The 23,470-nt window shown below is 42.1% G+C and overlaps 1 protein-coding gene across 1 annotated transcript in view; it reads right to left on the bottom strand.

Moving 5' to 3' along the window:
* EGFLAM (EGF like, fibronectin type III and laminin G domains) overlaps window positions 1-23,470 on the bottom strand; it is a 190,843-nt gene that overhangs the window by 93,633 nt on the left and 73,740 nt on the right. The window contains exons 5-6 of the mRNA XM_043887626.1: window positions 18,447-18,564; window positions 16,747-16,882 (exon numbers count right to left, since the gene is read on the bottom strand). Coding sequence (XP_043743561.1) covers window positions 16,747-16,882; window positions 18,447-18,564 — 254 coding nt within the window. The remainder of the gene's footprint in view (window positions 1-16,746; window positions 16,883-18,446; window positions 18,565-23,470) is intronic.

Consider the following 23,470-nt stretch of genomic DNA (forward strand, 5'->3'; position numbering starts at 1 on the left):
TTGTCTCTGTGGGCTAACTGTGCTGATGAGGAGTTTATGCGGCTCATATCTCACAAGAATTCACGTGTTTGGAGAAGCAGAGGTCACAGGGGATGGCCACTGGAGGAAGTAGGGCTCATTTCTCTTTCGACTTTCCTTTCCCTAAAGATGGACTCATGTAAACAAACTCTGCCATTGAAGAGAAAACCTTAGTGAGTGGAAGGAAACACATTTACAAACTCAAATTAAAACAAAATCACTTTGCAGAGGGAAGTCATAGGGGATGCCCAACAGTAAAGTCAGGAAAGATGTGATCTTCAGATAAAACTCTCCTATTATCCTTTGCTAAGCTTCCCTTGTGACATTTATAGAGGAAAGGACCTGCAACTGCTCTCAAAATGTGCTATTATCCACCCAGGGCTACCTGCAAATATCTGCAACAATCTTCATTGTTCAACAGTTTCCCAGTTCTCCCACCAAGAGACTATTTTATATTTGTCCATTTAATGCAAGAAAGAAAGTCATATTTTCAGTGAATAAGAGATTGACATTATTAACATTTCATCTCATTGTATACACTAAGAGGAAAGCTCACGTAGATTGAATAGCAACATTAACATTAACGTTAACATTTTGCCTCTGACTTATTGAGTTTTGCATTTAAATGTTTGTAGAGTCTCTTGGGGGTACAAAAGTGCAAAGGTGAGGTTGAGAGAGAGATAATCAGGCAAAAGTATTGTCTTAGTGCACCCTCAAATAATAGCTTTATCTTTTTTCCACTAAGTAAAATCATTGTATCCTAACTACAAAGTTGCCAGTCAAATCACCATAGCAACATTAGCCTGCCAATTTCCCCAATCAGAAAAAGGCTAGAGGGGAAGATATACACTAAGACAAGTGCTGTCATCCCAGGTAAAGATGGCTGCTGCTGCTAAGACACTTCAGTCGTGTCCGACTCTGTGTGACCCCATAGACGGCAGCCCACCAGGCTCCCCCATCCCTGGGATTCTCCAGGCAAGAACACTGGAGTGGGTCAGCCATGAGCAAAGCAGGCACTTAAACACTTTCCCAGAGTCGGAAGGGTTAGCTTGTGCATCCTGTATCTCAGGAGGCCAGTAGGACAACTTTGGAAGGTGGTTGGGCAGCGGAAGTCAGAGGGAACAGATACAATTCTGTCAGCAGTGACTATTCAAAACCCAGTTAGCTGATTCAAATAATCAAGACTCACTCATTGTTTGGGTAGGAAGAAGCATCGCCATTGGCAATGTTAGCATCAGCCTGGTCATCAGGAATCTTAGAGACTGTTTGGTCCCAGTGTCTAAGGGTTCTCAGAAATTACATGCAAGATTCTATGTGTGAACATCATTTCATTTTCCTAAGTAAAGGGTCCTCAGTCACTTATCAGATTCTCAAATATAATCATGATCCCCAAAATTTTAGAAGTCACTGTCTAGTCCAGTCTCTCTTTCTACCCATGTAGCTACTAAAGGAAAATAATTTATCCAAGGTCATAAAACCACAGGGTGGTATATATTTCTGTTTTATTTCCTTTCGTTGGCATTTTGACCACCTTGACTATTGCCAAGTTCACCCTTAGTGGACAATCATTTTTCTTGGTATCATCAAACCCAGTGGGTGGCTGCCTTGGGCTACTCACTTGGCAAGTGATTAATGATTATCAGCCATGCATCCATCAAGGAAGCTATATTCTGGGAGGCTCTAAGGAACTATAAATACAGTTCCATTTTCAGAGAGTTTATAACCTAATTGGCAGATAAAACATTTAAGGACCAGCAGGAAGCCAGTGCAAAGTCACATATTTTGAGAGCTATATTTTTGAATGGGTCAATGTGAACTGACATCCTGGGGAAACAGTATAAGACTAGGAAGAATTTAAGCTAGTTTTCAAATATATTTGGGTTTTGATAACTGAAAAGGAATAGAACATCTCTGGGTGCAGTATTAGTTCTATGTATGGTATGGATGAATTAAGCACCAGCTACATGTAAAATACACTGTGGGATATTCAAAGAAAATAAATAATATGGGTCCCTAATATGAATGACCAATTAATCTGTATGAAAGATGGGTATAATATACAAAAACATTAGCCATAAGTAAGTAGGTAAGTGAACATATGGCACCTCTCTGCATATCACACATAGTCAAAGCTTTCCTTATCAGTCTCTACCAATCTGTCAGGTTACCCAATGGTCCTCACTTGCTCCCATTAATCTAGCTATCCATTGGGTTTGTTCCCAAATTTATTTATGACTTTTGTGTTTGTTATTGTAATTATGTCATTTAATGCAATATTATATAAACTAGTGAATATGAGTAAAAAAATATAGGTGATAGCTATGTTAATGCTTTTGAAAGACTTGGTAAAGCTGAGCCACTAAAATACAACTGCCTTTGAACTAAGTGAAAGCAAGACAACTATAAAACAGTGAAAAGATTATAAAATTCCAGAAGAATTTGCAATCAGGTAACTTTGCAAGTGACTTTAAAATTTTAACTTGAAAATAATGTATGTAGAAATTGTAGATGATACCTTATAAGTATGGTTAAAATGTCTATATTATCAAAAGTAATCTACACATTCAATGCTACTGCTGCTGCTGCTAAGTCGCTTCAGTCATGTCCGACTCTGTGCGACCCCATAGACGGCAGCCCACCAGGCTCCTCTGTCCCTGGGAGTCTCCAGGCAAGAATACTGGAGTGGGCTGCCATTTCCTTCTCCAATGCATGCATGCATGCTAAGTCGCTTCAGTCGTGTCCAACTCTGCGCAACCCTATGGACAGCAGCCCACCAGCCTCCTCTGTCCACAGGATTCTCCAGGCAAGGATACTGCAGTGGGACACATTCAATGCAATCCCTATTAAAATTCCAATGCCATTTTTCACAGAAATAGAAAAAAAATAGCAGCAAACCAAATTTGATAACACATTAAAAGGATCTTACATGATCGAGGGTAATTTATCCCTGGGATGAAAGAATGGTTCAATGTAAGCAAATCAGAAGTCTGATACACCACACATTAAAAAGCAGAGACATTACTTTGCCCACAAAGGTCCATCTAGTCAAGGCTATGGTTTTTCCAGTGGTCATGTATGGATGTGAGAGTTGGACTGTGAAAAAGCTGAGTGCCTAAGAACTGATGCTTTTGAACTGTGGTGTTGGAGAAGACTCTTGAGAGTCCCTTGGACTGCAAGGAGATCCAACCAGTCCATCCTAAAGGAAATCAGCCCTGGGTGTTCATTGGAAGGGCTGATGTTGAAGCTGAAACTCCAATACTTTGGCCACCTGATGCAAAGAGCTGACTCATTTGAAAAGACTCTGATGTTGGGAAAGATTGAGGGCAGGAGGAGAAGGGGACAACAGAGGATGAGATGGTTAGCTGGCATCACTGACTCAATGAACATGAATTTGGGTAAACTCTTGGAGTTGGTGGTGGACAGGGAGGCCTGGCGTGCTGTGGTTCATGGGGTCCCAAAGAGTCGGACACAACTGAGCAACTGAACTGAACTGATACACCACATTAACAGAACGAAGGAGAAAAACAGATGACCATCTCAATAAATGCAGAGAAAGCATTCGACAAAATTCTACATGCTTCATGGTAAAAACTCTCAACAAGTTATGTACAGAAGGAATTTACCTCAACATAATAAGGTCCACAGGATTCCCTAGTGGCTCAGTGGTAAAGAATCCATCTGCCAATGCAGGAGATACAGGCTCAATCCCTGAGTGGGGAAGATTCCCTGGAAAAGGCATAGCAACCTACTCCAGTATTCTTGCCTGGGAAATCCCACGGACAGAAGAGCCTGGTGGGCTACAGTCCATAGGGTCGCAGAGTCAGACACGACTCAGTGACTAAAACAACAATAATAAAGGCCATACACGACAAACCCACAGCTAACATCATACTCAGCCGTCAAAAGCTAAACAATTTTCGTCTAAGATCAGTAGCAGGGTGAACAAAGGTGCCCACCCTGACCATTTCTGTGAAACTAGTACTAGAAGTTCTAACCAGGGCAATTACACAAGAAAAATAAATAAAAGCCATCCAAATTGGAAAGGAAGAAACTAAACGTCTCTGTTTACAGATGACATGGTATCATACAAAGGAAACCTTAAACACTTCACCCAGAACTAATGAACGAATTCAGTAAAGCTGCAAGATACAAAAAAAATAAAAAATCAGTTCTGTTTCTATACACTAACCAACTATCTGAAAAAGAGGAGCTTTAGGAAATGCAAATAGTTGCTTGGAACATGGCCTCATAAGACATTCATGACAAAACAAAAATTCAAGACAATCTTGCATGCAGAAACAAAAGGGCAAAGCCACCTAAAATGATAAATGTAAAATCTCACATTCGGGTTTCTTTTTAGAAAGCAAATGGCATAGACATACGGTAGAAAAAACCCAGTGTGACAAAGATCTATGGGGAAGCAGGGGTACTGATCACAAACTCAATATGAATTCTCTGGACAACCTGCTGTTGAAAAGGTCCAGTGTTCATATCCTGGGGAAAAAAATGGCTTTCTAGGTTGATCACTTGGCAGAAGTGCTCTAGACCCATCTCCACTGAGGCAGAGTTCAAAGGACTGGTTATCTTCCGGCTTGAGTTAGAATACAGTGAACATAGGCCAGTGTCTTTAGAGGAGAGATAAGATGGTCAAATGAAGATGGTGAAAACGCCTTCAGTGTTTTTCATATCGGAATAGGAGACCCAATAATTCCTTACAAGGAGACCAATGGCAGTGCCTTATAAAGAAGACCCCTTGACGGCAATTAAGAATGGTTGACAACGAAGTCAACTGCATACAGGGCTGAGCTCTGCATTGGTGGCTGTCTTGAAGCAGAGGTTGGGTGATGATCAATCAGAAATGTAACCAGCTACTTTCTGAACACAGTCCGAGGTTGGACTTCATTCAACGTCTCTGACTTCATTCAACGTCTCTGACTTCAACTCACAGTAAGAAATACATTTTTGCAAAGCAACCCAATACACCTATTCATATATGCATACTCTATGACTTAAATGTGAGTACAAAGGTGAAAGAAAAATTTTAAGAAAAATCACTTATCCTTACTGTTATTCACTTTACTATTTTATCTTCTTTACCTTTCTTTTTTTTTTTTTTTTTTAATGCTGGTAAGATCCAACTAAGGGCTTCCCAGGTGGCACTAGTGATAAAGAACCTGCCTTTCTGCAGAAGATGTAAGAGACCTGGGTTCAATCCCTGGGTAGGGAAGATCCCTGGAGGAGGGCACAACCCCTTCATTTTTTTTGCCTGGAGAATCCAATGGACAGAGGAGCCTGGCAGGCTACAGTCCATAGGGTCACACAGAGTCGGACAGGACTGAGGGAACTTAGCACAGTACCGCACACGTGCTCTAGATACACACTCTTTACAGAGTTTTTCAACATTTTTGAATGATCCACGATAAGACATACACTGAACACTGTGACCCAAACACAACTGAAACACGTTTCATAAAAGAATTCTTACTTTTATTATGTGTGATGCCCTCTGATAATTTTCTTTTCTGTTCCACTTTACTTTCGAAAAACTGTTGGCCAGGACACCTTCAACTGATTTCTCGACCTTCTAATGAGTCCATGGGTTGAGAACCCCTTCTCTGGGAAGTTTGAGCTGAGGTGAGGCGTAACATTCAAGCATGATACAGACGTTAACTAGGATAACAGGACTGCTGCTGCTGCTGCTGCTAAGTCGCTTCAGTTGTGTCCGACTCTGCGCGACCCCATAGACGGCAGCCCACCAGGCTCCCCCGTCCCTGGGATTCTCCAGGCAAGAACACTGCAGTGGGGTGCCATTGCCTTCTCCAGAAACAGGACTAGGAACAGTTAAATCCTGCTAAGAAAATGCTTTTGAGAGTGTAATCTGTGGAGCAGAAAACAGCCCTCTAGGGGATTCATAGAACATCCAGAATGGCCTTGACAGGGGAAGCCACTCTTCGGGGCCTGAGACAGAGTGGACCAAAAGTCTAATTACAGTACAACCCAAGATATGTATGTCCTCCTTACCTCAATATGGGACCAAGCAATCCATGATTTAATGTTTCCTGGAGGACCCTGGATTATTTGGAAGCCCTTTCCTTCAATATTTTCTTTCATGTTATTCCTTCTAAGCATCATTTCCAAAAGAGAATTGAAATGGTTCTTCTCTGGACTCTCTCACCTCTTAAATCTGATTCTACCATTACACTGACTATATTACTTTCTAATGTAATTTTATATTTCTGTCTTCCCTACTAGGCTGTGAGCTCATGAACATTCTTATTGTCTTATTCATCTCTGCGATCCTTGGAATGTCTGCATGATCTTTCAAAATGCAAATTCTATCAGCCCCTTTCCTGCCTGACACTTCCCGGAGCTCCGTATTCCCTTCAGGACGCACATGAGATCCTTTATAACGCCTTTCCTGCTCAAAATCTCGCTTACCTACCCAGGCTTCCCTCTCACCACATGAAGCTCCAGGCTCCTAAACAAGTCCAAGAACTTTTTCTTTTTGCCTCCAAGACACTGCTAGAGTAGCTTCTTCTGGCCTAAGCCGTTCCACACTGCTTCCTCTCTCCCCTTGTGCCCCATTATCACTGATGTACCCTCCTTGGTTTCTGTAAGAAGCCTTCCCAGATTCCTTCAGAACTGGGTTAAATGTCAAAGTTGTGTTCCCCTAGGCCCCTGGTCCCCCGCTCCTGCCCGTAACACTCACCACTCTGGACTCTGCTCCTCTGTCTTCCCCACTGCACTCTCCAAGCAAAGGTAGTAGCCGATTGACCCCAAAATCTCTAGTACATGCTTTGCACATGGAGGATACTCAACATGTACATGTTTGGATGAATGTGTGCTCATAAAGATGAACTGAACTGAACTGAAATATCTTCAGGCTTGGACGTTGGGAAGAACATGATGCCCTAAACCAGGGAGTGGCACACTTCAGCTGGCTGTCAGTTCTTATAAAGTTTTATTGAAACACAACCACACCCATTTGTTTAGGTATTATCTATGGCTGTGTTCCTGCTACAAAGGCAGAGTTCAATAGCTGAGACAAAGACCACACAGCTGGCAAAGCACAAAATATTTACTACCTGGCCCTGGAGAAAGAGTTTGCCGACCCTTGGTCTAAGACAATAGTCTTTAACCTTGTTTGTGCTACTTTAACCATCTGTAGAAGCCTGGAATCCCTTCTTAGAATAATATCTTTAAATACATAAAATAAAATGCATAGGATTACAAAGGAAGCCTATACCAGATTAAATATACTAGAAACAATTACCAAAACAAGAATAAAATTACGATAAGTCAATATACGTATCATTATACTTCTTCATTAATGCATTAAATATACCTAGAAATGGATTAATTAACTATAATAATTTCATCATAGTGATATGCATAAATGGGATTTTGAGATACATGTAACAATTATAACAAGATAAGAACATATCTATGATTCTAATGATGACAAAGGCATTGGAATTGCTAATGCCACTGCAGTTAGTTGACTACATTTGTATCTGAATAAATTAAATTTCAGCTGGTAAAACTAAGGATGTAATTTTTGTGCAACCAAAGTTCAGGGACCCCTGGCCTTCTATCCATGAACCCTTTGGGGACATACAGACAGCAGCTTAAGCACCCTGCTTTAAGATCCCATAGATTATCCAGAATGAACACAAAGGAGTGAAAGAAAATCTCATGCTCAGGAAGGTCTCTAAGTCTCTCTCAATTTTACAGACTTGGTTTTAAGCAAGATTTGCTCTATATTAAAATGAACTGCAGAGGAAGTCCAAAACCGCTAAGTAATCACAGTCAAGGAAAAAAAAAAAAAACAACGATGTATTATTTGACCTTCAGCTTTCTTCATTTATGAATTGGTTCTACCCAACCAAACGACAAACAGATGGATAGAATGGAGTAATGATAAACTCAGCTGGCAATTTGTCCCTGGCGGGGCAACTGGAGAGCTCAATTTCATTTACAGTTTACAAATGACTCCCAATGCTGGTATGCAAGAATTGGATTTGTGTCACCTCCCATCAATCTGATCAGGGATTACAGCAGGAAAGCTCATGGTAGGAGGCACTGAAGCTTTCAGCAATCAATCTGTAGAACTGTAGGTGAAACTTCTACAAAAACATTCACAATCGCCCTTCCTTTTGAGCCTGAGTGGAGAAACTCGATGGCTACCAGAATTTCGAGGACTAGGCACCACTCTGGAAGGTGGTTCTGAGATTTTCAATTTGAAAACTAAAGGTAAAAAGAGGGAATTTTTCACAAACCACCACTTGTTAACATGAAGTGGTAGCTGACATCCAAACAAGCCTATTCTTGCTTATTTCTACTTCTACTGTTGGTAGCAAGGAAGGTCCATAATTAGCACAACTTTCTTAATATTTTCGTGAAAAGAAAGGCAGTTTTTTGTTGTTGTTGCTGTTGTTTTCTATTCTCTCCAAAATTAATTAACTGTGTAAGGACAATTCTTTAAATATATTAAGTTTATACTTTTGAGGGCAGGAAAACCAACACAGAGCTACATCGCTGTTAAATGTTACAGACATTTGCCCAGTTATTGCTATAAACTCTAGTAAAACACTCTGAAACAAGCTGGCAGTTGGCAGTTCACTTGCCTGTTATAAAGTCTCCAAAATAGAAGTTATCGTTCAATATGAAATAAAATCACAATGGGAACCTTCATGTTAGTCTTATACATTAGGTATTATTTGAAGTGTTACCACATACCGCTATCCCTTTTATGACAAGAAAACAAAAGCAATGAACAACTTTGGATTGGGGGGAAGGAGAGGAGACACGCGTGCAGATCCAGTTTGGGTTTTGTCTGCTTCTTTTTTCTATAGTTGTTAAGGAAGGATGTTGGTTATGGTTGTGGCCTTGGAAATTAGTGCTAAAGGATTCATTGACTCTCCTGTGACTAGTGTGGCCATACGTTTCCATGTGGCTCAGGGTAAGGAAAAGAATTGACATTTAAAAACATTCTTCCACAAGCCACCCTTCTAAATATTGTGCGTACTCAGTCGCTCAGTCTTGTCTGACTCCTTGTGACCCCATGGACTGTAGCCCACCAGGCTCCTCTGTCCATGGAATTCTCCAGGCAAGAATACTGGAGTGGGTTGCCATTTCCTTCTCCAGGGGATCTTCCCTACCCAGGGATCGAACCTGTGTCTCCTGCATTGGCAAGCAGATACTTTTACCACTGCACCACCTGGGAAGTAGACATCTATTTATCTTCATAACCCTCCTGAAGTATCCACTATTGTCATCCCTACTTTACAGCCAAGGTAAGTAAGGCTCAGAGGGTTAAGGATCTTGCTAAGGTGGCAGCTAGTTGTTGACATTCTCTGGATTCAATCCCATGACTGCCTATGTCCAAATGTTCTCCAGTACCTGTCTGACATGTGCTATGTTCCCCCCATGCTAGGTATCTTATTCCATAGAGCGGAGCAAGTCAAGACGTTACCTTCACGTCCTGGCAAGGAAGACAGACACTGAACAAGTAATTACAAGTATGCTGAGTGTTGCTAGTAAATGTTGCAGGTATACCTAACCTAGTCTGAGGTGGGGGCAGGGATTCAGGGAAGGCTTCCTAGAGGAAGTGGTACTTAAGCAGGGGAACTGAAGGATGAACAAGAGTTAGTTAGCTAGGTAAAGAAGTAGAAGAACCATGCTAGCAGAGGATAGCAAGCATAAAGACCTCTAGACAAGAAAGAACACGGCTACAAAGGAAAACAGAAAAGACCTATCATAAAAGCCTTACTAAGAATCGTTCGCACTGATCAAGCACTTATTGTGTAACAAGTGCTGTTCCGTGCATTATGCATGCATTAACTCATTTAATCTCATAACAACTCTGTGAGGTAAGGAAATTATCTCCTTTCTTCTATCTGAGGCACGGAGAAGTTAAGTAATCTAACTAAAATCTTATGGTTTAAAAATGGTGGAGACTAGCATTGGACAAGGAGGCAAGGTCACAAGGACAGAAAATCAGAGTCATCAGATTTTAGAAGTCAAACTGTTCAGCCTTATTTCACATATAAGAAAGCTTAAAACTGGAATCAAGCCACTTGTCCCCAAGATTAGAGGCCAGCTCAGAACTGTGTCTTCTGATTCCACATGTGGACAAACTTGAACCCGAGAGATGATACCAAATACTGGACTGTAAGACTCAGTTCTGAACGGAACACTTCCTTAACCTTCAAAGACTGTGACCTTGACCATGAGTCACACCATGTCATCCCTTAAAACTATTCAAGGAAAATCCATAATCCGTTCAGCTTCCACTCTGAATCCCAGACTTGATCTTCATTTCAGGAACAGTCTTTGCAGGGTCAATGCCTAAGAAGAAACTAATTAAATTCACTTGCTACTTGTAGCCTGAGGAAGTTGATGATGGGATGTAAAGACAGATGATGACTTTTAACAAAAATATCAATTTGTAAAATAATTTTCAAAACCCACCCAGGTGTGCATGACCTTGAGATTCTCAAGTAAAACCAATATGTAGACATTACAATTAGTTTAAAAGCAGCTCTGCGTGAAGATGATTTTTGCAAGTCTTATTAGGGAAGGCCTCTGCAAGGGACCAGGGAATTATTTAGGCAGAAAGGTGTGAAAGAGAAAAGAGAGGAAGCACTTCTTTTTCATATTTATTAGTATTCTTGTCTTGGGTTGAAATTTAGAGATCATTTCTTGACCTATGTCCCTAAAACACATAGAAATATTTTGAACTTTCACATGGGCTCAAAATTAGCTTAAGTGGCCTTTTTATTGAGAATAGTTTTATTGAAAATTATTGAAAAGAGTTTTAATCTGCCCTTTCTAACAGTGGACAGTGCAAAGCTCTGAAGCAATTTTAACCAATCAGGTTCACCTACAGAAAAATCTACATAGTGAGTTCCCTGCATACAACCTTCAAGTTGTGAACTTTCAAAATGTGAACATGCGTTCGTATGGCCAATCGTGTAAGTTAGTTCACATGTCTGGTGCCACATGCATATATCTGCTACAAGTGGCTGCGTTTTTGTGTACCTTACTGGTCAGTACTGTGCAGTGGTGATGTAGCTACTGTACTTTTCAAGGTACTTTACTGTAAGATTTAAAATGTTTTCTCTATTTTTTATTTGTTTTTTATATACTACTTATGTGAAAAATGTTATAAACCTATTACAGTACAGTACTATATAGCCGATTGTGTTAGTTGGGTACCTAAGCTAACTTTGTTGGACTTATGAAAAAAATTGGATTTACAAATCCACACTCTCCGAACAGAACTGGTTCATATGTAGGGGACTTACTGTATAGGTAAGTTAAATAAAACTATTTTCACCTTTAACCAACTTGATAGATAGCACATATGAAATATGTTACCTCAATTGAAATTTCAAAGGACTGTTTTTCCAGGCCTTTGGATTTTCATTGCCACCATAGTATATATTTTTTGCTTATGAGAAAAGCACTTACCCTAGGGAAATTCTTAGGCAGCAGGAGGAAAGTTTCTCAGATATTTATAGCCAAAATATTTCAAAACATAGGTAGCTATATTTATGCTTGGTTCGTATTTTAATGAACACTAAGATTGCTGCCCACAAAGAAATTTTCAGTATCACTTTAGAAATAAAATATCTTTCCTACCTCAAATGCATGGTTTTTCTGTTCTAGAAAAGCAGGAGGAAAAAGTTTTAAAATCATTGCAAAATATGTTACAGCCTGCAGGCTTACTTAGAATTTGCCTCTTCAAATATTTTCTACACTGATTAAAAATTTAAAATCTATTGTAAATAAGGAAGCTGATGGATAGCCCCCAGGGCAACTTTGGGAGAGATTATAAAGATTACTCTCATCTGAAAGCTTCATCCTGCCTGAGCCAGAAACCAAACCTCTTCTCTGATCCTGCTACTGCTGCTGCTGCTAAGTCGCGTTAGTCGTGTCCGACTCTGTGCGATCCCAGAGATGGCAGCCCACCAGGTTCCCCCGTCCCTGGGATTCTCCAGGCAGGAACACTGGAGTGAGTTGCCATTTCCTTCTCCAATGCATGAAAGTAAAAAGCGAAAGTGAAGTCGCTCAGTCTTGTCTGACTCTTAGCCACCCCATGGACTGCAGCCCACCAGGCTCCTCCATCCATGGGATTTTCCAGGCAAGAGTACTGGAGTGGGGTGCCATTGCCTTCCCCCTCTGATTCTGAGAGGACCTGTTTAAGGTGCTTGTGTGTAGGTATCCTCCAATTTACAGGAGGTAGAAGCTGGATTAGGAACAAAACTTTGCTTGGTCCTAAAGCCCATAACCTAAGAGAGCATCACAAATAACATGAAATGTCCAAATAGAATTCTCCAGGCAAGAATACTGGATTGCCATTCCTTTCTCCAGGGGATCTTCTAGACCCAGAGATTGAACCCAAGTCTCCTGCATTACAGGCAGATTCTTTACTGTCCGAGCCACAAGGGAAGCCCCCTTTCAGAGCATCACAAATATATGAAATGTCCAAATACGAACACAACTAGCAGAAAATCAGTCAGTAGCCCATCCATAGTTTTTCAGGTTAATCTTTTATTAGCCAATTAAATATTTCTTCAGAAACTTTTTAGTCTATTTTGTGACAGTGCCTTTGATATCATTATCCTTGTTGAATAAGAAGAGCAACTGATGTATAAGCGCCTACCAAGGGAGAGGACTGGAATCTCATCTTCCAAGCGATAGAACTCAGGCAAGAACTTCACATTCAGGAAGGTGAAACCTGAGGATAACCACTGGCAATACACTGATTCTACAATTTCTTAGCCTTGGGCTGTCAAGAGCCTGCCTTTTGGATATAAAATAAATTTTTTGGCTCACACAGAGACCTGTCATGGGTGTTTTTGTACACAGAAGGTATCTGGGCAAAAAAAAAAAAAAAAAAAAAAATCAATGTTAAGCATTAAACAGACCTCTCTGGGAAAAAAGAAAACTGAAGACCCCCAAAGTCTCTCTCACACTAACTGCAGTTTCTGATTGAGAGTCCAGGAAAGCTCTCTCTAAACACATATCCTCAGGCTCTCGACTGAAATGGGATAGAGTCTGAGATGTTTACAAATGAATGTGGGGATTTATTTTGCAGCCAAACTTTAAATGCACAACAAGCTGCGAGAGCTTTCTTTCTGGAAAACAGCAAACAGCAGCCTAAGATGAGGCTTCCCATTTCCTAAGCCAGTAGGGCTCCAGGCGGGCTGAGTCCATGCTTACCTCTCCAAAGGTGGATCACACACGTGAAGAGGACGTGGGGCTTTGTAGAAAGAGCACTGGGCTGGAAATCAGGAGACTTGAGGTTTAATTTTCATTTTGTCCCTAACCAGTCATTTTACCTTGGCAAAGCAACTTAAGCAACTGAGCCCCAATTTCTTTCTTGGTAAAGGGGCAATAGTGGTATGGGGAAAAGGAAACAGATACAGAATGTCTACTATGAATAAACTTTTTGAAGACTATAAGCAACAATTCTTCAATGAGGGTCACATTAGCTTAATATTACAGATAAGGAAATGGAGGTTCTGAGATAAACTAACTTGACTAAGAGCACATATTCGGAAAAGATAACAGAAGCAGAATCCCTAGTATAGGAGCTGGAACCAGAAGCTAGCTTTCCGCATTCCACCATATTCCATTTGGAACACTTCAATTTGAACCTAGCTTTCCAGGACATTGAAAAGACATACTTGTTAAGATAAACATAAAAAAAAAAAAAAATTAACAGTTTGTTAAAATGGTATATACCTTTAAAATATTTATACATAGAATTTGGGGCCTGAGTTTCTCAAATGTTAGACGTAACAACATTCTCAATGTTAAGATGCATTTTTTGTTGAAGAATTATAATTGTTAAATGTAGGTACATAACACCCATATACACCTTACACTTGATTAGATTTTTGACATCTACAAAGTTCTTTCTCGTATGTGAATTTACTTGGTCCTCCTCATGATGAACTATAAGGCGGGAAGAAGTTATCACCCATGTTAATTTATCACCCACATAAGGACATCGTAGTCATTGCTTTTGGGGCCTGTGTCACCTGCCCTTGTCCTGATTCGGCAGCAGCTTCGATACAGTTTCCTGTGAGCCTAACTTGCCTCTCAAGGCCAGCACAGAACCTAAAGTATACACTGTGTTCACATCACTGCTCCTTCGATCCCTAGACCTACCGTCTTAATCCACAGGCCAGCCAAGCCTGGAAGGGTGGGAAGTTTTACCAGGGAAAAATGGCTCCTATCTTTTTGATAAGCAAATTCAAGAGGAAATCTGTGCTCCAAAGAGAACTCCATGGAGTCAGGACCCCTATAGAAACCCCACTGCCTGTAGAAGTGACTTCTGTAACACAAGTCATATGTCCTCTATCCCCCTCCTGACTTTCTCATTCCCTCTTCCAAATAAAGTAAACTATTTTTACCCAAGTCCTCTTAAAACACTCTCCTTTTGGAGACTTCAAACTGTAGAAGGCGTTGTGTGTGGCTAAAGGAGGAAAAGTGACTTACACTTTTTACACCAGCCCCCTGCTGGTGAAAGAAGAGGCAGCAAGCACTCCCTTCCAGTTCTGGTTCTAAATCCATCCTTCATATTCTCCTTTCATTTGTTGGCACGGGTTGTTGTTTAGTCCCTAACTCATGTTCAACTCTTTTGAAACTCCATGGGCTGTAGCCCACAAGGCTCCTCTGTCCATAGGATTTCCCAGGCAGGCATACTGGAGTGGGTTGCCATTTCCTTCTCCAGGGGATCTTCCCAACCAAGGGATCAAAGATTCTTTACCACTAAATCACCTGGGAAGCCCACATACAGGTGAAGAAACTGTAATTTTCACCTTTTACCAATACATCAGACTTAAGTTTTTAAAAAACACATGTTTTACCACAAAATTAACAGTAAATGATAGCCATCATCTTTGCTGGAAGTTACAGAGATGATCTGCTGGGCTACTATGAAAAACATTGCACATTTTTCAAAATTTGAAAGTATTACTTTGCTTTGCTTGTGTTGGACAAGTAAATTAGCAATTATACGTTTCACTCTAAGTTTTACAGAAGAGAAAGCTAAGTTTTAAGACCTTCTATAGTTGCAGTTTTACTACTATTTAAACCAGGCTTAGCATCTTTCTACTCCAGGCACATTCCAGGCTTTGCCTACCAAATCTGTTCAACAGTAGGATTGTAGATTATCTTCAATGAAGGGCATTGGTCTGGAGCTTTTCTGAGAATATCTTTTATTTATTTTTAAAATTTCCCAGCATTGGTTCCTCTCTTTTCTATTAATTGCACAATTTTCCTTTAAAGATGCAACCTTAAGGAACCCTCAATTCGTATACTTCAGATCTGAGTAACCCACCAGTCCTTAGTTCCAGAGCTCAAAATATAAGTGCCTGGCTAATTAGGATACTTTTCTCCTTGGCCACTATGATTGGGACTGGAGCTTGGCCAACTAGAGTAAATGCTAAGGCTCCAATGGGTCCACTGAGAAAGAGCCACTCTTCTCCAGTGGGGAGCCAGGCTAGGAGACAGCAAGCTTTCAGGGCCTGGTGGCCTTCTTGCCACACTATTGGAAGAGCCTGAAAATAAAGCCAATAAAGGGGAAAGCACAGTCAGAGATGGAGGGAGACAGACTGCTGATGTGACCCGGAGTTCGTCTTCTTCGAATTGAGATTTTTCACAGGACTTGACCGTCACAGGGACCAGGACATTACAGTCTCATCTTTCACACTTCTGCCACTTGCAGTTCAATAAGTCCCTCCTGAAATGAGCTCTGTACTCACGCATTAAAGAGACTCAGCGTGGGACTTCTCTGAAGAAACAAATATCTGTTTCGACTACCAAAAAATAGGCTAGGAAGTCAAGAAACGGAAGCAGAGCTAATCAAATCTTACCAAAATCCTTTGTCTCAGCTTCAGAGAGCCTCAGGAATGAGGTGCTAAACAAGTCTCTTTATGAATCCATGAAGCAACTGGCCTCAGACAAACCCTGTCACTTTTAATGTAGAGAACACCAACTCCACAAACTGTGTTTTCCTCAGCAAGGCACTCCATTCAAAATTCAGCTGCAACTAGAGCTCAAAGGAAGAGTCCTAGATAGGGATTTACTTTTGCTCATTGGTTGGTTGGGGTGTTCTTCTGGTTTTTGTTTTTGCTTAAAATTACACAGCAGCATTGAGAATCCATGTTTTTACATGTGTAAGTTCTTAGAAGAACTTCTAATGACTCTTCTACCCTCTGATGAGCTGAATATGAGAGCTGGAGTAGATGAGGGAAAAAAGCTGAAACCAAACCAAGAAACTTGCCCCACGGCAATATGGATGTAAAGGGAACAATGCGTTGCACTTGTTTTTAAAGGTTTTTTCCTCTCTCCCTCGAGAAAAGTCACCTTCAAACATACACTTCAATCATCATGTTTCAGAGCGAGGGAGTTACGTCTTGAGCTTGAAATGCAGTGGTGAGCTTGAAAAGCTTGTTGGCGGTGGTACCTCAGGAGTTTTCAGAGGCTGGGACAGTCTGACTGAGGCAGGGAAATGGGGACGAGGTAAGGTGAGTATAGATAGGTTTACCAGATGACCCACTATCAAAGCCAGCTGGAGGCTGGTGCTGGCCCAAGTCAGGCCTCCAGGCCTTTGTCATCTCTTCAATACACAAGCAATGGAGACTTCTATGGTGTTCGGAATACCTGAGGTCAGTACATTTAGCTTCTGAATGTGACACACAGACTCACCTGGTGAATTCCACAGAATAGTACTGAACAGGAGAGCTTCCTTCACTCTCTCCAGGTTTCCAAGACAGGGCCACCTCGGAGTCAGAAACCACAATGACGTGCGGCTGCTGGGGTGCTGTTGGAGGCAGGCAGGAGTCTAGGCAGGACAGCAAACAACTGGAGTTGGCTGTAGTCTTTGCTGTTGGAGAGGTTTCATGTATCCAAAGAACATGTGCTTTCTACAGCCTAAACGTCTCTGTTCAGAACAGTCCCTCAAAGTCCAAACCAAAATAAGCATAACCCAAAGACCATAACTGGATTCTCCAGGATTCATACAAGGTGTATCAATGAGAGCTGATCTTCCCTTCCTCCCCAAGGACCCATGGCTGGAAATCCGACTAAATTAAATTATGTGCAGACTACTGATCCCAGGACACACAGTGCTGTGCACCCTTTAAGACCCCTGTGCACGTGTTAGAATTGATATTTACTTGAAATTGAAAGCCACTCAGTCATGTCCAACTCTTTGCAACCCCATGGACTATACAGTCTATGGAATTCTCCAGGCCAGAATACTGGAAGGGGTAGTCTTTCCCTTCTCCAGGGGATCTTCCCAACCCAGGGATCAAACCCAGGTCTCCTGCATTGAAGGCAGATTCTTTACCAGCTGGGTCACAAGGAAAGCCCAAGAATACTGGAGTGGGTAGCCTATCCCTTCTCCAGCAGATCTTCCTGACCCAAGAATTGAACCAGAGTCTCCTGCATTGCAGGCAGATTCTTTACCAACTGAGCTATCAGGGAAGCCCCTTGATATTTACTTATGAGGAAAATTAAAAGCTTAATGTAATGGCACTTACTTTCCACTCTTCTGTGTGTGGATCTCCTCCCTTCCCCCCACCCCCATCATCAGAATACATACCAATGGTAGGACATCTGGAAAAGCTCTCATGTGTGAAGATGTAGGATGATTCTATCACCCCAAGGTCACTGCTGTTACTATTTTCATATCCAGACTTTCACATCTGCCAGCTTTACACTGTTGCTTTGGCCAGAAATATTTTTCCTGCCTCCTCTTCCTAGCAAAATCCTACGCAGATTTCAAAAGCCAGGCCAAAGATACGGTTCTTTCTGAAATCCTCCTAAGACTTAGGGTGAGGAAGTGCTCCCTCTGAGTGCTCCAGAGCCGTGAGTGGACTCAGATACACTGAGTTACATGCTAACCATGCACCTTTTCCTCCCCAGGGAGGTCCTGAGAGCAACGATGCTTTCAAACCACCTTTGTCCCCGAGTACCCACCACAGCACCACCTCAATGAGCATTTGTTAATTTCCCTGGCCTGTAAAATCTCTTCTCCCATCCCTCTTCCTCAGCTTCTTAATCCCCACTTACTTATCAGATCTCTACTTAGTAGTTATGTCCTTAGGGAATTCTTACTGCCCCCTCTACATGGGATCTTACAAAAGATCTTATATCATGTTGGAAAGCACTTGTCACTATCTATGGCCACACATAAATAGATAATATCTTGACCCATCCCACTAAGTTTTACGAGGGCAGGGGCTGTTAAAACTGCCTGTTTTTGTTCACCACTGAATTCCCAGAGCCTAATGTAGCACAGTGCCTGGCACAGAGTTGGTCCTCATTGGTATATACTGAATGGAGGAATGAATGAATAGCCCTAAATAACAGTTCTTATTATTAATGAATCAGACCCATTTTACCTTGGGGCAAAGTGGTAACATGCTGAGGAGAGCTTAGCCGTCCTTTGCCAGTTTGGCTATAAGCTGCCATGCTCACGCGGTATTCAGTGCCTGGTTTCAAATCTCCGATCACTTCCTCCTGTCGATGACCAAACATAAAATGTATCAATGATCAGAAGTTCCTTTGAGGCAAACCAGACAATTTCCATGAGGGTTACATCTTGAGGCCCTTGTGAAATTTGCTTGGGAGATTGTTTTGCTTTCTCTATGTGCATGTGTACTAAATCATTTCAGTCATGTCTGACTCGGTGCAACCCTATGGACTGTAGCCTGCCAGGCTCCTCTGTCCATGGGTTTCTCCAGGAAAATAATACTGCAGTGGGTTGTTGTGGCCTCCGCCAGGAGATCTTCTCGACCCAGGGATCAAATCCACGTCTCATGTCTCCTGCATTTGGAGGCAGGTTCTTTACCACTAGAGCTACCTGAGAAGGCTTTTGCTTTCCCTAGGATTGGCCAAGTATTTTAATTTGCAAAGAGAAAAGCACCATGACGTATTTCCAAAAACTAGTGAATTATTTTTTATTGGAATATATACACTGTCTTAGAACTGGGACTCATTCACCCTATCAGCTGTTGCTCTTAATATCTGAGTTCTTCAATAAGAGTACTAGGCTGCTGGAATTCAGGTAAGGATCTTTTCCGGGATTGGAATCCCCCAGACCTTTCTTTCCATTTGCACATCACCGAGGCTCAGGTACTAGCCACAACAGCAAATTGAGGTCTTCATTTGCATCCATAAAGGAGGGACTCAAACTTTGGTACCCAAATTGCATCAGAATCACCATGAGGGCTCCTTAAAACAAATTGCTAAGCCTGGGTCCCAAGGTTTCTGATTCAGTAAATCTGGGAAGCAGTCTGAGAATCTGCATTCCTAAGAAGTTCCCAAGCGATGCTGCTGGTGGGTCATGGTGGGGTTTTCCCTGGTGGCTCAGATGGAAGCGAACCTGCCTGCAATGCAGGAGACCTGGGTTTGATCCCTGGGTTGGGAAGATCCTCTGGAGAAGGGCATGGCTACCCACTCCAGTATTCTTGCCTGGAGAATCTCATGGACAGAGGATCTTTGCAGGCTACAGTCTATGGGGTCGCAGAGTTGGACATAACTGAGCGACTAACACTTTGACATTGAAAACCACTAGGACTGATGAGGAATGTGTGTGTGTGTGTGTGAACTGAACCTGCACCGAAGCCTTGACCAAGAAGCCAGTTGAAGTGGACTCACTCCGTCTTGAGGCTTCTGTGTGCCTGTGTGGTTAGTCGCTCAGTCGTGTCTGACTCTGTGCCACGCTCTGGACTGTAGCTCTCAGTAGCTCTCCAGGCTCCTCTGTCCATGGAGCTCTCCAGGCAAGAATACTGGAGTGGGTAGCCAATCCTTTTTCCAAAGGATCTTCCTGACCCAGGGATCAAACCCAAGTCTCCTGCATTACAGGTAGATTCTTCACCATCTGAGCCACCAGGGAAGCCCCAGATGGAGGCTACAGTGCTATATGGTAAGTGGGAGCCTGGGTCGCATTGGTCTCAGTACACTGTAGAGAAAATGATACTGACGTGGAATCTATCAGTCCTGGGCTTGAATCCTGACTCTGACACTTATTGTTAGCTGTGGCCTTCATATTAAATACCCAGAGCATCAGTTTCTTCCTCTGTAAATGGGAATGATGGATAACTATCTTGCACAGTTATAGCATCTGGGGTAATGTATGTAAAGTCGCTGGTTCCAAGGCCATCCTCAAGAAACAGGATCCTAATGATTATTGTCTTGGACATTGAAACTCCTCCTCTTCTCCACTTACCTAGGTCCTACCACTTCTCTGAGGCCCAAATATCTCGACACCTGACCACACAGACTCAATCTTACCACACTAAGTGTTACGCCACTAAATTAGCACTTTCATATATTAAAATTATTACTATTTCTCCCATGGGATTGCAAGCCACTTGAGAGCAGGCATCCTGCCATATTTCTTCACAACATCCCCTGCAAATGACTAAATACTAATTGTTGATAAGAACTAATCAATTGATCAACAAAACTTTTTAAAAAGATTCAACAAGTAATTACTGAATACTTACTATAGTAGCCCTTAACCCCGAGAGCATTTTAAAATCATTCAAAGATCTACAAATAAAATACCAATGCTAGGTTCTACTCCAGACCACTTAAATCAGAACTTCTGGGGGGCAGGGCCCGAGTCTGTTTAAAGCTCACCAGGTGATGCTAATACTGGCAGCCAGGTTTGTGAACCACTGGTCCTGGGCTTGCCTCACCTCTCTGAGTTCCACTTGTCTCCCCTCCTCTCTTCCTCCTGTATCTCCAACCTCTCCCTTACCTACCAGATCCTTCATTACTGTGCTCAAGTCACTCTCATCTTCAAAACCATCAACTCTTCACCACCACGCATGCGCCCCTGTCGCCTCTCCAGAGACACAACCCTCCTGAAGAAGTTGTCTCCACTTTCTCACCTCCCGTTCACTCCTCACCCCGCTCCCATCTGGCCTCTCCTCACTACTAACGACTGAGATGTTTCCACCAAAGTCATCACAACAACTCTGCAGTCCACCACGTGGGGATGTCTCCATCTTTACTTGACTTTTTGTAGCTTTCAATACTGTGACCCACCCTTGCCTCTTCAATCTCCCAGTTCCCTTGGAAACTGTGTCTGTTCCTCCTGGTCTCTTTCTACTTTTATTGTTTCTCTTTTCAAGTGTCCCTCACCCACTCCCCATTCTCTGCTGGCCCCTTTGGTGTTGGCCTTTCCCAGAAGTTCACCCCTCACCATCTCCTCTCACTCTGTAGCCTTGTTTAGGCGAGCTCATCTACTACTCCCTTAGCTTCTGGCACCTTCGAATGACACTTCCCTCCATCCCCACCTCTAAGCTGCCTCTTGATCTCCAGTCATGAGTTTATGACCACCACCTGAGCATCTCTACTCAACAACCACGCAACTCAAGTTCCACATAACCAAAGCTCAACTGATCACTCCTCCTCCAACCACCAAAAACAAAACAAAAAACTGCTTCACCATTGTGTGCTCTCCCTCATTACCCAAACCAGAAATTCTCAACACTTGTTCACCCCTGCTCTCTAACCATCATTCAATCGAGTACCAATACTCTTTCATATCACATGAATCTGTCCATGTCGTTTTATCTTCACAGCCATTTAAGTCCAAGTCCCCACAATGATGGCAACGCCTCCAATACTTTCTGCACTTCCAATCTGGACTCCACACTGCTACAGCAGTTTTCTTAAACCCCAAATCCGATCACGTCACTCTCCACTTATGATACCATCTTTGCATCCCCCTGGTTCTTCTTCCAGCATCATCTCATACCGCCTTCCTTCCTTACATTCTACATTCCAGTCATACTGAAGAACTTGGCAGGGCTCAAATTTATGCCATTCAATTCCTTGCCTCTGGGCCTTTGAACCTGCTGCCCCCTCTATGTGAAATGCCCTTCTCTCCATGTCTGCCTGGCTCATCCTTCATAACTCAGTTCAACTGAGACATTACCTCATTTCTCTGACCCCCAGACCCCAGTCTGGTTAGGAGTCCCTCCTCTATGCTTCCCTGGTGCCCTTGATGTACCTCAATGTAGCAACACTCACCTTAGACTGTAATTGCTCATTGGTCACCTTCTCCCCACCCACTTAAGGGCACAAGACAAGTTCGTACTCCTCTGGCATGCCAAAGCTTAGAATAGCATTACCAGACATGGAGCAAATTTTCAAGCGATGCTTTTATGATGAATGGATAAATGAACTAGTGAATGAATGGAAGAAATGAAACCAAGATGTCTGACATAAACAGATTACCTCGTCAAGAACCAATTTCTCCTAATAACCCCTCCAACAGGATTATCAGCTTCTATATCTCTGCCCTAGACCTGAAGTTAGTAATACAGAGACAAGGCTGACTTCCTTTTATCAATCTGTCCCCAGCCACATCCACATGCCTTTTGGACTGGCTCCCTCCTTTCATTTCCCTTGAATCCTTACTTGGGCCATTTCTACAGCCTCCAGGGGGGGTGTGGGTCTCCCATCTTCCGTCCCTTCTCTCCCCAACGACTCCATCCTACATGTAACTGCATGAAGGGTCTCTGCTGAACATATGGTCCTGTTTTCCCAGCTCCATGGCCCCCACCCTCACCCTTGCTCTAATTCTCTGCATCTGTGCACCCTAGTTCTACCATCTGTCTCCTGATTGCATGTCAAGTTGGGTGGTTAAGAGGCTGGAGGCAGCAGGTGTATACAAGACTGCCGTATCACTCTCCCAAATGCCACTCACAGGCTTTTCCCAGAGAAGCAGAAATACACTTTCAAACCAATCCAATGCTCTCACAGGCTTTTGCTTTAGAATTCTTTCCTCCCATGAAGTTATTATACTGTATGAAGTATGGGGGTGGTAATGTCATTTTATAGACTACTATAGATATTAGCTATGCATCAATACCAAACACAGCTACCATTAATTACCATTTATTGAGTGCTTTATCTGCTCCAGAAACATACAGAGCCTGATTTAATTCTTCCGTCAGCCCTGTGAGGTAGATATCACTCTTATTTTCATTTCCAGAGGAGAAAACTGAATCTCTGAAAAAGCGAATGATTTGCTCAAGGTTGTGTATTTATTAAGTGGCAAAGTGGGGATTTAAACCCTGCTTTGTTTGACTCCATGGACAAAGTTATAATTGGATAATACATGAGTGAAAAATATTAAATAATATTTAAATTAACAAAAATTTATAACAGAAACACTGAAGATCAGATTACTTTATCTGTAAACAAGGAAATTTATGTTATCAGAAATGTAAAAGTGATAATTAAAAATCAAGGGAAATTACACTAATAGAAGTTCTTAATGTGGATGAAAAAACAACTAATTTTTTGTTAGACATGGAATAATTGGTATGACCTTTAGCCCAGGTATATTCTGAAAGGTGAAGTGTTACCCTCCCAGAAACTATTTCCAGTCTTTTCTGGTCTT

Source organism: Cervus elaphus, chromosome 25 (assembly GCF_910594005.1).
Source record: "Cervus elaphus chromosome 25, mCerEla1.1, whole genome shotgun sequence".
NCBI lineage: Eukaryota > Metazoa > Chordata > Mammalia > Artiodactyla > Cervidae > Cervus > Cervus elaphus.